This window comes from Episyrphus balteatus, chromosome 4 (genome assembly GCF_945859705.1).
Source record: "Episyrphus balteatus chromosome 4, idEpiBalt1.1, whole genome shotgun sequence".
Classification (NCBI taxonomy): Eukaryota; Metazoa; Arthropoda; class Insecta; order Diptera; family Syrphidae; genus Episyrphus; species Episyrphus balteatus.
The window spans coordinates 1,701,025-1,717,497 of record NC_079137.1 but is presented as its reverse complement, the minus strand read 5'-3'; the positions used below and the strand labels follow the sequence as shown (position 1 = coordinate 1,717,497).

At 31.3% G+C, this 16,473-nt stretch overlaps 4 protein-coding genes across 4 annotated transcripts; 3 read left to right on the top strand and 1 right to left on the bottom strand.

Annotated features, from left to right (window-relative positions):
• Positions 1 to 1,061: 1,061 nt before the first annotated feature.
• LOC129918597 (ubiquitin-like protein 4A) lies at positions 1,062 to 1,862 on the top strand. The gene is made up of 2 exons (XM_055999218.1): positions 1,062 to 1,261; positions 1,345 to 1,862. Exons 1-2 carry the CDS (start codon positions 1,214 to 1,216, stop codon positions 1,687 to 1,689), a joined length of 393 nt encoding a protein of 130 aa, XP_055855193.1. The 5' UTR covers positions 1,062 to 1,213; the 3' UTR covers positions 1,690 to 1,862.
• A 1,733-nt stretch (positions 1,863 to 3,595) lies between these two features.
• LOC129918564 (uncharacterized) lies at positions 3,596 to 5,139 on the bottom strand. The gene is made up of 2 exons (XM_055999174.1): positions 4,520 to 5,139; positions 3,596 to 4,457 (listed from the first exon to the last, which is right to left on the bottom strand). The coding sequence occupies exons 1-2, from the start codon at positions 4,877 to 4,879 to the stop codon at positions 3,828 to 3,830; spliced, it is 990 nt and encodes a 329-aa protein (XP_055855149.1). The 5' UTR covers positions 4,880 to 5,139; the 3' UTR covers positions 3,596 to 3,827.
• Positions 5,140 to 7,139: 2,000 nt separating this feature from the next.
• Positions 7,140 to 13,540, top strand: LOC129919539 (4'-phosphopantetheine phosphatase). Its single transcript, XM_056000455.1, has 5 exons — positions 7,140 to 7,737; positions 10,660 to 10,859; positions 12,741 to 12,883; positions 12,963 to 13,251; positions 13,312 to 13,540. Exons 1-5 carry the CDS (start codon positions 7,502 to 7,504, stop codon positions 13,500 to 13,502), a joined length of 1,059 nt encoding a protein of 352 aa, XP_055856430.1. The 5' UTR covers positions 7,140 to 7,501; the 3' UTR covers positions 13,503 to 13,540.
• A 1,631-nt stretch (positions 13,541 to 15,171) lies between these two features.
• On the top strand, positions 15,172 to 15,780 carry LOC129919885 (proline-rich proteoglycan 2-like). The gene is made up of 2 exons (XM_056000983.1): positions 15,172 to 15,287; positions 15,354 to 15,780. Exons 1-2 carry the CDS (start codon positions 15,234 to 15,236, stop codon positions 15,708 to 15,710), a joined length of 411 nt encoding a protein of 136 aa, XP_055856958.1. The 5' UTR covers positions 15,172 to 15,233; the 3' UTR covers positions 15,711 to 15,780.
• Positions 15,781 to 16,473: the final 693 nt, after the last annotated feature.

Here is a 16,473-nt window from a genome sequence, read left to right as displayed (position 1 = left end):
GGTTGCTATGTGTCCCTATCGTTTTCTAATAATTAAATAGAGACAGAAATAGTCAAAACGTTATCGTATGATCGTAATCGTGTGCCGTAATTCGACCCCAGATCGAATTGAATTTCATGTCCCATATAAAATTCTTCCCAAGATTAAACCGAGCTAAAATTTAAGCAAGCCGTGAATCCATTGCTTCACGACCTGTGAAGTATTTCACGTGCAAAATTTACTCAGATGAATCCATTAAAATTTTGAATTTCAGCATAGTGTACTATGCCTCCTCTATTGTATATTTTTTTAAACAAATATAAAAATTGAAGTAAAAATGTCCTGGATGTTTTAAAAAACAGAAAAAGAGTGTACAAATTCACAGTACACATAATACGGTAATATCTTCCAAACGTTGTCAAAAAATGGAAACCAATCTGTCAAGTCGGCCTTTAATTTTTATTTTCCAATCGCAGTAAACAGGAAATTTGTTTTTGCCTAAATTTATTAAATGTCATTTGAAAAAATTATAAATTGAAAAATAACAAATTTTCTTTAGTGCTTCTTGTTGGAAAATGGTCAATAATTGTTAAAAAATTAGTTGTATGCATGGTTTAATCGGTTTTTGTGCGTTTTTCCTGGGTAATTTAAAACAATTAAGAATTACGGTAGCTGTCACTGACATTGCTCGCCGAATTGTCAAAACATATCTCGGAAGATATTCATGCCTATTACCGAAGACGCAGATCCACGAAACCACCCTAAGCTGCTTACCGACATATTTCAAATTAGGATTCCTAATCGAAGAACAATTCCGGATTGCTAATTAAAAACGCCATAATTCATAAAAAGACATAGTTCCTTTTTTAATTTCACAGTAATTGAAAGGAATTTTACACTTATCTTTTTAAAAGCCGGTTCATTTTATATAATTTCAAATTAAAAAAAAAAACACTAGTATTTCAAACAAAAAATTAAAAATTTGAAAAAAAAACGAATTCCTTTAAAGAGCCAAACATCACAAATCATACACTACAATACTTCTATTGTGAATTGTCTTTTATTTTAATCCGTCAAAAAATAATTTACTGTCAACCGTAAACAACTGTCATCACATAAAAAAAGCCATCATTTTCCAATTGTAAAAATTAACAAAAAAAAAATTAAATTTTGTTTATAAAACTTATTTAATTTTAAACAATTTCCCAACAATTAAAAAATAAAAACATTCAAAATGCGAATAACTGTAAAAATCCTCAAAGGCAAAGAATGCGTTGTAACTGTAAGTTAAAATTCCTTCCAAAAAAATGAGCGGTTTCTTCTTAAAAAAATGAAAAAAAAAAAAAATCTCCCTTTTGCTTCTAGGTAACTCCCGAAACGACAATTCTCGAAGTAAAACAACAAATTTCCCGTATCCTTGATATTCCTGTTGTTCATCAAAAAATCGTCCATCTCGGACGATCGTTAATTGATGAAAATACAATTTCCTCATATCCCACAATCAAAGATGGAACAAAACTCAATTTGGCCGTCAAGAAACCAGATCCACTTAAAGAAGTCATCTATCGGTCATTTCGAAAGTATTACAATGAAGAACACTCTGAGAAGTTAACTAAGGAATTTATGAAGGATTTCGAATCGAAATTACGTCAATTGAGTTTGGATGATATTGAAAAATTGGCTGAGAATATGCTTGCTTATTCCATGTAGAAGAAACAACGACAACCCAACATCAGTCAGCAACAATAACAACAAAAACTATTTAAGTCTCTCATTGGTAGATGCTCTGTCGTGGGTCCTAGTAGTAGAAGTCATCGTCGTCGTAGGGTTTGATTCTAGTTTTGTACCTTCTTTATAAAAATGTGTATAAATGTGTGTAATAAGGAATTTGTTTTAATTTGGAGGATTTTGGGGCATTTTCAGAGTTTCGCTGATTCATTTATTCATTTCAGTGTTTGGAATTTTTGTTATATAATAAGGCGCCAAACATTCCAAATATGGTCTTCTCTTTTTGTAATGAATATGGATCCAAAGTTGTTGAACAGATCTTTGCACAAACTGTTCATAACCGATTTGGGGATATTTTCTTTATTTAAAATTGGTCGGGGCATTGCCAAGGACCCATCAGAGGAGCCAAATCCGCTGTTCTTGGTTTCACCATAATGAAACCTCTGATTTGATGATGAATGTCACTAAGCACATGAATCTACACGCTGCAAAATGGACCTCTACAAGGGAGCTCCATCTGGACAAAACGCCAAAAAATTAAAGGTCGTAAAAAGATATATTAAATCAATAATTTAACAAGTTCAATTAAATATAGTAGTATTCTTCGAGTAAATTGAGTTATGTTAATGCTATAGTAAGAATTAGTTTCGGAAGTTTAACCAGAAGGTAAAAGAACATCTCAGAACTGAAGTCTTGAAAAACGAAAGAGGAAACATCGTTGTAGTGTTGAAAGCGATGCTGGGGCCCTGCTCTGTATTTCGTTCCGAAAGTCAATTCTATTCGAAAGTGCTTTCCGTTACGCTTTTGAATTGGCACTTTGCAAAACTTTCAAAATGGAAAAAAATAGTATACTTAATACTATATACTATGTGATTTGTCAAATCAAGTGACCAAAATAAATAAAAAACGAGTTGGGTAAGAAATTATTTTAATCAGCCATATCGTGAGTTTGACGTGCATACAATTCTACCCAGAAAATTTGAATTTCACTTTTCCCCTATTGTGAATTTCGGGCGAAAAGTTGTTAACCTCTTGAAAACTCCCCATATTTTAACCTTTTTTCTGATAATATGTTATGTAGGCGACAGCTCTTTTCTGACTTAAATTTTTATGTTAATTCCCTTCGGGTGAAACTCACTATTGCTTTTTAAACTCCGGACGAAAAAAAATATTTCGGGCGGAAAAATTTCCACGTGAAACTCAGCATAGGGCTGAATAATTATAGAATTAGTGTAATATAAAACAAAGGCAAATAGATTTGGTTGTACTAAGATGCAGAAAATAATTAATAATAATAATTAATAGAAAAATTTTTAATTTTTTGCCCACATATCGGCATGCGGAATTATCTCTTCCATAAATTGTATGATTTTTTTCGGTTTGCAAATATGCGAACTCCATCAACATACTTATGATCACTTTCGTTAAATTTTAGCTCAAAGATTCCCTGTAAATAAATTATATTTCCTTAATTTGTTACCATCAATAAGATTTTCTTTCAAAAAAATAACATTTTGAGATATTCCTTGTGCATTCCGCTATCACATTTGTTGTAAAAACGAATTTTCCGTATTCGATTGCTTTTGCCATTCAAAAACGAGTTACGGGTACGAAATTTAAACTTTTGGAATTTTCATTTCGAAAGATTTCATTCCGCTTTAGAAATAGAGAGTACACAATATATTGTTTTTTTTTTTTTTTTTTTCTTATCTTTCGGAACGAAATACAGAATAGGGTCCCTTGTAATTTGAAAATTCAGTTTTGCAATCTCTACAACGACACCATTCAATGTTGACGATAAAAGCCAACATTTTTGTCCCCCCGAACCCCGATCTGGACCTCAGAAACCTCAGCATTGTTTGCCCAATCCTCACGAAAGGAGACTCTGAATGCGCCAAACTACAGAGGACCAAGTCTCCTTAACATCGCACAAAACTTCTTCTTTGCAGTATTATAATATGTACGTCTGAAGCCCTTCGTCAACAATCTGGGGCTGTTTCTCGACAATCGACGACCCTATTGAGCACTCAAGTAGATTTTGATTGAACTGAAAATTTCAACTTATTGGTTGTTTGGTATACATTTGGTTGTTTTTATTTATTTCTAAACATTTGAATTAATTAACGATCATCTTCATCGAATCCGTCTGTTTGTTGGTGAAATTTATACTCCAGAGGAGATTGACTCTGCTCAATATTTCGAAATCCATCGTTTGCACTGGAAAATGTGTTTGTTCTATCACCATTACCACCTCCATCCACATTGATTTGAACAGAATGTCTATGAAGAGTACCCAATTGTGCCTCGAAAAGTACATCATTTATAGCCTTTTCGGCAAAGAGTCTTTGTAACGGTTTCAATTGGTTCAGTTTCGTCGTCCATATTTTTGCTAATTCATCATTGCAACTGTGGGTGGAAGCAACTGATGGTCCAGCTACAATACGCGGTGGACCATTACTAGAAAGTATTGGCTGTATTTTAGGAGAATGCAACTGTGTATAGGAAGGTGATGGATCAAGATGTTGATCTGATTCAGAGGATAAAGGTCTCATAAATGAAGTCTCTGTGAATTTTAATGGAACATCATTTTGGTTTGATGTTGAAGATCCTGGTGGTGTTGGAGCTGAGCATTGAGTATATATAGTTGGAATATCAACATTATTTGATTCCGAACATCTCCGTCTTTTAATAAGAGTCTGGAGAGCAGTCTTAACATCATTACTCTCTCCACTTTGGCTCATTTCATTACCCTAAAAAAAACCCCAAAGACATTAAAGAGAAAAAAGAGAGAACAATAAACTCTTTGCCATACCGAATCTTCCTCATCGGAAACCAAAATAGTTGAATAAACCCGAGTAAATGCTGATTTAAGAAAAATCAATTCTGTATACATCCAAGAAGATGGTTGATGTTTAATACCAATTGCGGCGAATTCATCAATTTTTTTCATTTCTTTGCGAAAATTACTTCTCATTGAGTTGATTTTTTTCTTCAAATCCAATAAATCGGCATCTTTATGGACTTGTTTGTAAGCTTCCAAAAGTTTTTCATAAGCATCTGAACGATCTTTTTTGGAAGAATTTGGACATTTTTGTGGTCTCCATAAAATTGGTAGATTGCGATAAACTGCAATGAATCGTCGAAGTTTTTCTCTTTCATCGGATTCAGGCATCGTTTTAATGTATTTTTTTTAAGTTGAGTTCTTTTATTTAATTTTTTTTTGTGTGGTCATCTATTTTATTTTTGGAAGAAAAACTATTGACAGTAATATTGTCAATATTTGTGTACAATAATTTTGTATTGATGAAATTTTCCATTAGGAGGTGGTTTGTGTCTAGTATAAAATGGAATTTACGAGCTGACATTTCCATTATAATATCGTAAGCTCAGTTAGAATTTTTTTTGTCACAGGGTGATCTATAAAATTTAAATCAAAATTTTTTTTTTCTGAAATTTAATTTAAATTTAAAATAATCAATGGAAGATTTGCCGCCTTGTCTAAAACCTTAATTGACATCAAAGGCATCAGTGAGGTCTTCTTGCCGACCCTGACGAAGCAGCGTGTATTCTGCATCGTCATCCTCCAAAGGTGGACGAGCTTGGCAGAGATGCCAAGACTAGACATCACTCTATACACCTCGATAGACGCAGTAGATACCGTCATACGTGGCCTTGAAAGTGATGATTAGGTGATGGCTATCGATTTGCATTCCTGAGTTCTTAAAAAATCTGCAGTAATGTGATTGTCAACATGGAATGTGTAAGAGTTTTTTCACCATCGTCATTATAGAAATTATAGAAGAGCTGAATTTCCAGCATCGCTTGCGAATTTACTTGGGATGTTCTTTACACTGGGACTCCACTAGAAATAAATGATTGCAAGAAATATGTCATGTTGCCAATATTTTTTATGGAGTCCTTTAATGTCTAGATTTTATTTATTTTCAGACATACATTTCTGTATTTATTTCTTGTCTTCTGAGAAGAAATAAAAAGAGAAATAAAATTTGACGTTAGATTGTATTCCAATAACACTGGACACAAATTACTCTCAAGACGTCGAGTTTGGACACTAATGTCGAATTCCTTTCAACAAAATAATCGAATTTAAATCGATCTCAATGTGTTTTATGTGACGTAAACAATGTTTCGAGCATGTTTGACAGATAGAAAAATCGATTGTAATTCGATTTTTTTCAAGGAATTCGACATAATTTCAACACTTTTATGTTACTATGATTTTTTTCGTTTACAATTACATACATGTTATGCTTTGACTTAGTAGCTATGCCTTGTGAATATCTCTTACTTGTTTCCTGCAATTTTAAGTGATTTGTTGTGTTTTTTTTTTCGTTAATCGAGGGCAAAATTTAATTAAAATATTAAGGCTTGGCCACACCGGAGGGTATGCGGTAGCGGTATGGGTAGAGGTAACGGTACTTGTATGAACAAAATTTCAAACTGACATATCAACGTTCAGATGTGGAATTTTTTTCATACAAATATCGTTACCGCTACCCGTACCTCTACCGCATACCCTCCGGTGTGGCCAAGCCTTTAGGTGTGTTTTTTATTATAACCGGTCTTAACTGGACAAAAAAAAACGCAGTCGGGGCTAAGCAATTTACATGTTAAATGCAACAACACTTTAGCCCCTTATGCTTAGTTTTTTAGCCCGGAGAATTCTCTGGGCTTAACTTTTTCAACAGATTTAAATCTGTGCTACCAAATTAACTTGTTCGTAAATTGTTTAGAATTTGTTTAAAAACATCAAAATTGATGTTTGGAATGACAATTATTATTTTAAACATTTATTTAATAGTTAGTTAAACTTTTTTTCTTCAAAAACACACAAGAAACCCCAAAAGCGAAAAATATGACAACTTTATATTTTTTTGTGTCAGCTGATTTCGGAACATTTAGTATGCAGTGCTGCCAATTTTTCTCGCTAAGCCCCGAGGCGTTTTTTTAACCAGTTAAGACCGGTGGTAATAAAAAACACACCTATTATTAAAAAATAACTCATTAAAAACAAGTAATCATCATACGAAACAATGTTTTGATAAATTATTTTATACTTTTGAACCTTACATTCGAACCTCATTCCTGTTATATGATCTCGCTTTTTCCTTGTTCTATCCTTGGAAATAGAAGAATGCATAAGATTTTTTAAATGATAAGAAAAAACAATTTTCAATTATATACATATTTTTCTCAAACAAAGAAAATCCAAAAATTTCTTATCATTTTATAAAACCTATTTTTTTTTTCATTGTGACCTTATTTTTCTTACGATAAAAATAAATGGAATAACATGTCAAAAATAATAGATTTCTATTGTGATTGCAACCATATATAAATGTCATTCGTCGTAGAGGGTTTTTTATTTTTATTTTCTGTTTAATTTGCAACTCGGTCTCGGTATTTTTTCCCTTTTACTTGCTGCAAATGTTTTTGAAAAAATAAATAAAAAAATATTAATATTTGTATAATTATTTTTAACTAAAAATAAACTAACTATTAAACAATTGTGTCAATTAATCGACTTTCAATAAATTCTTCAAAGAGTTATTTGTAAATTCTTTTCCAATGTAAAAAGAAGACAACTCAAAAAAGCAAAAAAGCCAATAACAAATTTCAGAATTCTTTAGTACAAAACAAGAAATACAATAACAAAAAACAATAGAGAATACCTAATAAAAAATCAATTATTATCAAATTATAATAAAAAGAAAGTCTCTGCGAAAGATCATTAAAAAAAGGCTAACAAAAACACAAAACTTTAGACCACACAATGTGTGCCACTCTGTTGGATGATTTGGAAACCTATAATCCAGATACTTTGGATCTAAGCAAGGACACGGAAGCAGCTGATTATTGGTTTAGTATAATCGATGAAATAATCAATAAGTTTGCCAAACAAGCTGTTGCCAGTCAAAAGGAAATCGATCCAACTTCGGAGGAGAGGGCCGAACGTTTTAAGAAATCATACAAAGATCAAGTTGAGAATATGAGAAATTCAAAGAATAAGTGAGTTTTTTAAGATTTTTTCTTTGAAACAAATTTAATATCATACTCATAACATTTTCCTTAAAAACCAATTAAACTTACCACATTCTAAGAAACTTGGAGTTAAGTGGTCGATCGATTTAAAATATATAGTTTTGTGGGAAAAACCGTTGCATTAAAACCGTAGGCGATTTTACTGTCTAGTCTACTTAAATGAGATCTTTTTTCTATGCTTTAAATAAAAAGTATCATTCTACTCCGAGAGTTAATCCACATTAAGATGAACCCATTGATGTTGAAACTGTTGATTTAGCTGATTTAGGTTGACCTCAAGTTGTTTTTTAAGTTTTTTGTTGCGTTTAGGCATTGACTTATTTCTTAGACTTAAAGAATCTATTCCAAATAAGTGTTTGTTGATACCACAAGTTCCTAGACAAGTTGCATCATCTGAATGGCATTGCGATAATGTACAACCTGGAAATGAAGGAAGTAGCAAGATCTCGGAGTAGAATAATTCCTTTTATGGTAAAGAAAATAAATTTTGCATTCTAGAATTCCATAATTATGTTAAATCCTACGCAAATAGCTACATTCTAATTAAATCACAAATTGGGAGAAGGAAATAAGTCCCAAAATTTCGAAAAATCATATTTTGATGCAAACTTTATCTCAGTACGTAGTGACGTAGATGTTGAACTTAACATTCGTATTTACAAAAACGGTTTGTTCAAATTATTATTATTAAATTAATTTACTTACTTCAGATTAATGTTTCAGAAATTTTCACAATTATAAATTATTCTTAAATAAAATCTATTCAAAGTAAGTTCTGTGTTGTTCAACTTCCATAAAAGATCCTTTAGATCCATTATATTTATCAGTAGACCCATCGGTTACGCCGAAGAAGAAACAAAAACAGTTTTTTTCTAATAGAAAACGGCTTTATTTCCTTATTCCTACTAATAAATTTAAATTTTTTATTTTAACGGCACTCAGCGATATTATTAGAGGTTGTTTGAAGAAAAATAAATTAAATATTTGAAGACAAATAAATTAAATATTTCTTCAGCTATTTTGATAACATCTGGGCAGTTCCATGTTAAAGCCTAGTACGCTGCTGAAACGAAACGAAAAATTTTGAAGTCTCCATCTTAACAAAAAATACCACCGGGTATTATATCAAAGTAAAAATAGTAAAAATACAAATACAAATATTGAAGAAAAAACATCAGAAAATAAGTTTAAAAGCTAAAACAAAACAAATTTAATTTCGTTTAAGATTTCGTTAACGAAATTTTGTATGGAAAATTTCGTTTCGCATCAGTAGCGTACCAGGCTTAACTTACGTTACATTCAGAAGAATTTTCCTATACATAAATGGATATTTTTTGTCAATTTCAATAGATTTGTGGTTGCAAAAGTAAAAAATAGATGCATTTTCACTAAAGTAATTTTAAAATCGGGTATTGTGTAACAAAGCTTGCTTATATGTTAATTTATTATAGCAATCACGAAGGGAAATAGTCATGCTCACTATTAGATTCATCTTATTTTCTGTGGGATTGTTTTTCCATCACGTTCATAGGGAATACTTCTGTAGTTGCCAAGGATATAAAAAATCTGTTCTTGAAACTTGCATAAAGAGTTGACGTTTGTAAATATTGATTTGTTATTGGAAAAAAGTAAAAAAGCCGGCATAATTTGTTCACATTTCGTGTCCACTTTTTCATCGAATTGCTCTTCTGAGAAATGGCTCGAAATATTGTTACCTATGGTTGCCGGGCGTGAGAGAGATAAGAAGTTAGTTTGGAAGCAATCTGAAAAGCACTTTGTTGTTAAACCAACCATGAGATGTAGCATTTTATCGAGAGCCAGTTGTTATCAAAATTTTTGGCTTAATAAACTTTTTTTCAGTTGCAAAACATGACAAACATTGAAGTTTTAAAATGAGTTTTAACGCTTCTCCAAAAAATGCCTTTTCTGATCCTTGAATCTTCTGTAAAATTGGTTTCGTCGTAGTTACTGATGATGAACTTCCAAACTGATTTCAAAATTGTTGAAAAAGCTTGGCATTGTTGAAACTGATATGACTGTACTTGTTGGAGTTATATTTGGGCACATTCGAGAGGTCATTTCGTTTTGGTGCATTTTTATAAATTAATTTACCAAATACTTCCTTGACAAATTGTCATTAGTGTTGGCAACACATTTGTTTTTTGTTTGTTATTGTCAAGATACGCCTTGGTGATGTGGCTAATAATATTTTTACGATGCAGACTTTTTCTTCCTCCAAAAGCACGATTTGTCCAGCTACAGATTGTATGTGGAGTAATTTAATTTTGTTTTTGAGCGTGGGCATTGGGATTTTGAACTCCGTTGCAGCCTTCTTTAATGACAATTTGCCATCTCAGAATTGCAATATATAAAGCGGCTTCCAGTGTTGCAGAGTTTAAGTTTCCCGTGTTGTGTGTGTTTGTGCTCAGGCAATGAAGAACGAAGGAATTTATTGTTTTTTATGGCAATAGTTTGTTAAAAATTTAATTTTTTTTTGAAAAAAAAGGCTCAATTTGATGATGATTTTAATTTGAATAATACCATTCTTAGGTTACACATAAAACTGCAGCCCGATCGGTTAAAAAATGTAGGAGTCAGTTGGTCGCCCAATGAAAATGAGAAATTTGTGATCAACCAGAAATACGCCTTCATTTTATCATTCAAAAATTTCATATAATTATATTCTGGTACATGTGGACATACCAAATAGAGTTAAAAAAAACACAAAAGAAAATAATTGTTTCTCCTTTGTTTGATGCGTTGATGAAAATGACACACAATTTCTTGCCTACAATGTGTTATTGTCCCTTAAAAACTTTTTTCATAATTTCATAAATAAAAATAAAAATAATATTAAAAAACACCTGTTTTTTTGTTTCTTTCTTTCAGCAATAAACCCATAACCATAAGAGATCTATTAGAATTAAACGAAACAACATTAAGACTGTATGGATTTCAAGATCCATGGTTGAAGCAAAAAACTGAAGAAAACGAAGCTTCTATAAAACTATTCAAATCCCGATTAGATGAAATTGATAAATTGAAAAACGTCGACAGATGGACTGAATTGATTCGTGGTGTATTAGCTGGTAAGTTTTTTTTTTTAAATAAATAAAACAAATTTAATCCCTTATCTATTTGCGATATGTTTCACATCATGAAATATAATTATTCTTAGAAGTCAAAGTTTTCATTAAAGATAAACTGATTAAAAAATATATAAAATAACCACCCAAAAGCTGAAGATACAATTTCGAAAAAGTTTCATTGTCAGGGCTGTTAGTTAAAATGTAATGTTTTTCTTATTGTTTTGTTTCGATGTATAAACCTTGACCATGACATATAAAAGAAAACGTGACCCATTATGCATTAGGTAATAAATAAACCACATCAACCCAACCATACATTATGTTTTCATTTTGTCTTTTACTTTACTTTCTTTTGTTTTGTTTTTTTGTATATCATGTACATGTAGATAAATACTCGTACCTCCAACAAAAAGTGTCGTATTTTATTTTGAACTATTTTTTTGTTTTCGTTTTCGTTGTTGTTCTCATTCATGTGATTTGAATGTTTATCGCTGTCTAGCATTATCGTTTGTTTGACTAGTTTATCAACGTGAGAATGAATAAAAATTAGGGTTAATACGTTTATACCTACTTAAGATAGCTTAGGAACTGTAATCGACAGAGATAATATTATTAATTTGAATAAAGTTTAATCTGCATTGAGTTTGGGTAAGGAATGTGGCTTGTCATTTTAGTGTATTTGTTTGTTTCTTTTTTTTTAGAGGGTAAATTAAGTTGGCATTAATAAACTTATTTTCGGAATTACATATGTTCATATTTTATTATGCGTCACAGATAATGTAACCCTCTCAGAACGCATACAAGAAAATCATTTGGTTTCATTTAAATTTTTAGATATTTTTTTTTTAAATTGCAAAAATTGCTCTAAGCATTAAATGGTTTAGTTATTATCTATATATCCGTATGCTGATATAAATCTTATTCAAAGCACTTATTTTTTTAATCGAAATATTTAAGTTTGATATCAGCTAAATATTTTGAGGGGAATTTTTAAAGTTTAGAAAACAAGATCAAAAATACTTATCTCCAATTGATCAATTCTCTTAAATAGTTTGATTATTTTGAACTTGGTTGATTTTAAATAAAAACGTTGGATTAAACATTATTTTTGATATTCTTGAATTTACGTTTTTTTTACCAAAATCATATGTTTATTTATTACTGTTGAAAAAGTATTTTTTCTAAAATACATATGTAAAAAAAAAAATGGCTGAAAATTCACGAAGCTAAAATTTTCGCAATGATTGAAGCTCTTAAATCCAGATTTTCGTATACTGAAATTTTAAAAGCGAGTGACTGTCGTTTATTTTATTTGTTGGCTTTCAGAAATATAAATGTCTTTCAATTTGAAGACACTTTGAAACACAAATTTAGAATCTGCGGTTGAGAGATAATAGAAAAGTAAATTTCTGGCTTATCAATTTGATTTGGAATTGAAGTCCGACTCTCGACAAAGCAGCTATACATTGTTTTAGTGAACTAAGTCGGAGGTTTTGTTTAATCAAACGTGCTCTCAATACCTCAATTTTATTGCAGGCCTAAAGCCTGCATCTAGAACAAGTTGTAAAGTCCGTTGAATTTGAATTTAGAAAGTCACCCTTCTGAAATTTATGTTTGAGTTTGACAAAAAGGAAAGCCAATTCGTTTTTACAAAAAGAACAAAAGTCCTTTGGTAATTAGGCTCGTAAAATACCAATATTTGATTTTTTGAGGGGTAAAGAAGGATTCAGTTTGGGCCCAGTGGAATTAATATATTAGAATTATGATTGATTGGCTTAAAACCGGTTTTTCACCGAAGTTCAGCCGTTTTCATTAAAAAAAATCATCTTTCGTTGCCAATATCATTATTACTAACAATTAACTTTATATTTTTCATTCCAGGTAACATATTCGATTGGGGTGCAAAAGAAGTTTCTGATATTTTAGAAAAAGACAAAACCTTTGGTCTACATGATGCATTAGATAAAATCCAAAAACGACCATGGTTGATTGATAATTTAAATGAATGGAACCTCCGCATGCAAGTAAATAAAAAATTAATAAAAATGCAATTAATCTTAAAATCTATATTAAAAAAAATTAAATATTTAATTTATTTTTTAGGAAACTCCACATAAATGTGCAGTAATTTTCGTTGACAACAGCGGTGCTGATGTAATTTTAGGTATTTTACCCTTTGCCAGGGAACTTTTAAAGCGTCAAACCAAAGTCTTATTATGTGCTAATTCCGAACCAGCGCTTAATGATGTGACTTACAAAGAGCTCGAGGATATATTACAAAAATGTAGTTGTTACTGTGATACAATAAATAGTGCTTTGAAAAATGGACAACTGTTAGTTTATGCCAATGGCCAAAAAGGGCCTTGCTTAGATATGAGACATTTAACACCAGGTATGTGGTTAAAATAAATATTTCTGATTGATTTTATTTTAATTTAATTTTTTTGTATAGAATTATGCAATGCAATTGAAAGTAACGAGACTGATTTACTGGTCATTGAGGGCATGGGCCGTGCTCTGCATACAAATCTTTATGCAAAATTTCGTTGTGATACTTTGAAATTGGCAGTTGTTAAAAATAAATGGCTGGCAAATAGATTGGGCGGTGATACGTTTAGTGTCATATGCAAATATGAAAGTTAACTGAAAAAAAAAAACAAAAATAAATTTCCGACTACAAACTGTAATGTCTTTTTCTATTTAATTTATTATAATTTTTTTTTATAAATTTTTCTTTAAACGACCGAACGGTAGAAACAAAAAACAAACAAAAAAAAAACAATAATTTCTCTAAGAAAAAAAAATAGACATACGTCATACTAATGATTTATATAATATAATGTATATTTTTATTTTGTTGTTGTTATAAAATAGAAGAGAAAAAAAAAAATACTTTTTTAGAGTATTTCGATGAAAACGATGAAAAAAATCAAATCAAGATGAAATTCTTGTGTATTTTATGTAAGCAAAAATATTTGTATAAGAAAAACAAAAATAAGAAATTAAAAAAAAAAAAAATAAATAAGACAAAGACAAAAATCATTGCAAACTTAATAAACGAAATATAAAAATTATTATTATTCAAAATAATGAAAAGTAAATATTAATTGTTTTTTATTTATACTTAGAGTGAATTAAGTCGAAACACATTTAGGCTCCTATTATGACTTGCGAATCGTTAGAAAAATTTAGCGACAGGAGTGTGTGTTGCATTGTCGGGAATTCCATTTGGTGTGATACAAAAATGGTGTCAACGCGTTAACTCGTTCTATGGCAATCGCGCCGACACACAATTTTGGGTTTTGACGTTGACGCCGCGTTAGGCAAACTTAAACACATTCGTGTCAACAAAACGCGAGGTTTATTATTGTGGGCTATCGTGGAATTTTTCCCTTGTTTCAAACATCACATCAAAAATGATCCTCAAATGTTTCCCTCAGAATTTATTGGTTTCCGAAATAAATTTTCGAGTTGGATTTAGTTTTTATTTGTTTCCTATATCGCAAAAAAAAAATCGGAAGAACAAAAAATTTCCAGGTATTTCAAGATAGGTCTCTGAGTGTGTTTGGGCTTTGGGGGAGAAAATTCATTACTCTCCCTAGCGAACTCTTCTTAAAAATAGTATAATTTTTGAATTTATGCTATTATATTTGAATTTAAATATTTTGCTATTTTTTTTTTAAAGAGTTCGCAAAACGAATTAAGTGTGTAATGAGAAGCTCAAACTCTCACACTTTACAGCTTAATCTTAAGGCTTCACAAGCAGGGTTCGCCAGGTTGATCACTGAAAATTTCAATCCTCATCCTGTTTTTGAATTGTTCCTTGTTTAAGGCTTACCGAATGCAGGTGTCGATGCAATTGTTTTCTTCTTGAAGTTTTTTGTTTAGGGTTTTCATGACCGAACCGTCACTGAACATTGCCTATGGTAAAATGGTAATTACGAATCCCATTTAATTTCAATGTAAAAGTTATTTCCTCTATGTTACATTTTAAAAAGTAATAATTTTTAAGTTCTTGCTAAAGCAAACGTAATTATTTTCAAATTACAATTTAAATAAAAATGCATCACGAGGTGACCGTACAAAAGTATAAACAAATGTTTTTCAACTTTTTTCTGCAATTATTCAATTTAATGGATTTTTCTGTGCCATCGCATTTGCTTGTGTTTTGATGATTTTAATCACAAAATTTAGGGTGATGAAAACAGAAATTGTATGGTTTTATTATTTCTAATTGTTTCATAGAAACAAAAAACAATTTAAATGGAAGACAGTTCAGAACTAAAAAAAAAATAAAGCTTGTAATGTGAAATTGTTCTATTTAAGAATTCGCAAATACTGAAAATATTGCAGTTGAACTAAAGCAACTTCAAAATGAAAATATTTACTAAGCTTGTGATTTTGCTGTTGGGGCTGTTTATGCTGATGGTAAGATTTTTTTTTTTTTATTTCTGAAAAAGGATACAAACTTTTGTATAATCTTTTTTTTTATAGGAACTTGGATCCTCCTTTGTTGTTGAAAGGAGTGCTCATGATCCACCACAAGGTGGACCACCCGGAGGACATAAAGATTTCGCAGGATTCCGTAGTATTGTTAAGAGGAGTGCTGAGAATGAACCACCTCATGGAGGCCCACCTGGACCACCCGGAGGAAAAAAAGAATTAGCAGCTTTCCATAGTGTTGTTAAAAGGAGTGCTCAAAATGGTCCACCAAACGGAGGACCTCCTGGTGGAGGACCACCTGGAGGACATCATGGTCCACCTGGTGGAGGGCCACCCGGTGGAGGTCCACCAGGACAAAATGGACAAGGTGGTGGTGAAAATGGACAAAACAATGATTCTTCCTCTTAAAAATAAGATTTCAACATTTGTTACTTATACTTTTGAGGAATAAACTTTCAAAAAGCATAATACAAAAGTGTTGAGCATTAAGTTTTTTTAAATAGTCTAGTTACAGAATTAATTGGTTGTATCACAAGCCCCGACGTAACAAATTCGTACTACGAATCCTAAAAAAAGTAGCATGATTCACGAAATATTTTTTTACAAAGTTATATATGTAGATAGCGGGTTTTCAAAATCACTGTTTAAGTCTTAATCGAGATATCAAGTTAAAAACTCTTTGGACCACTCAACCGTTCAAATGGTTAAAAAAGCATGTGTGATTTCGATAAATTCAGGCTCCCCCTGTCCAAAATACGAAGACGGCTTTCCATCTTTAACCTTTGTAGCTGGAGGGTTTAATCCCAATTGCTTAATGGGACCGAGCCTGAGGCAATGTGATTTATGTGTTTCAGCTTTGTATGGTTTATTGAAGAATGGGAATGTTAGTCTTTAGATTTTTTTGATTCTTCAGAGGTCAAAAGAGTTATTATATTGGATTAACAGAATCTACATCAACGCGGAATAGAGTTGGGATTTAATTGGTAACAAAAACACTTCTCAAAAACGTTTTCTAGCGACTGTCAATTTCGCTGCTTCTAGGTCACTCTTGATACTGTCCAAAAAACTGGAGAACTTGTCCAATCCTTTGTTTTGTTTTTTTTTTTCTTTCTGTCTCGCGAAACCTGATAGGCGCGCGCCGGTTGCTTAATAGAACTTAGAAGGCAATCAA

Bases quoted from the DNA above. Each gene is read 5' to 3' on its own strand.
- LOC129918597 (XM_055999218.1), top strand. From the start codon at position 1,214: ATGCGAATAACTGTAAAAATCCTCAAAGGCAAAGAATGCGTTGTAACT. The intron at 1,262-1,344 runs GTAAGTTAAAAT...TTTTGCTTCTAG, and splicing joins GCAAAGAATGCGTTGTAACT to GTAACTCCCGAAACGACAAT.
- LOC129918564 (XM_055999174.1), bottom strand. From the start codon at position 4,879: ATGCCTGAATCCGATGAAAGAGAAAAACTTCGACGATTCATTGCAGTT. The intron at 4,458-4,519 runs GTATGGCAAAGA...GGTTTTTTTTAG, and splicing joins TTTCCGATGAGGAAGATTCG to GGTAATGAAATGAGCCAAAG.
- LOC129919539 (XM_056000455.1), top strand. From the start codon at position 7,502: ATGTGTGCCACTCTGTTGGATGATTTGGAAACCTATAATCCAGATACT. The intron at 10,860-12,740 runs GTAAGTTTTTTT...TTTTCATTCCAG, and splicing joins GATTCGTGGTGTATTAGCTG to GTAACATATTCGATTGGGGT. The intron at 13,252-13,311 runs GTATGTGGTTAA...TTTTTTGTATAG, and splicing joins TATGAGACATTTAACACCAG to AATTATGCAATGCAATTGAA.
- LOC129919885 (XM_056000983.1), top strand. From the start codon at position 15,234: ATGAAAATATTTACTAAGCTTGTGATTTTGCTGTTGGGGCTGTTTATG. The intron at 15,288-15,353 runs GTAAGATTTTTT...TTTTTTTTATAG, and splicing joins TGGGGCTGTTTATGCTGATG to GAACTTGGATCCTCCTTTGT.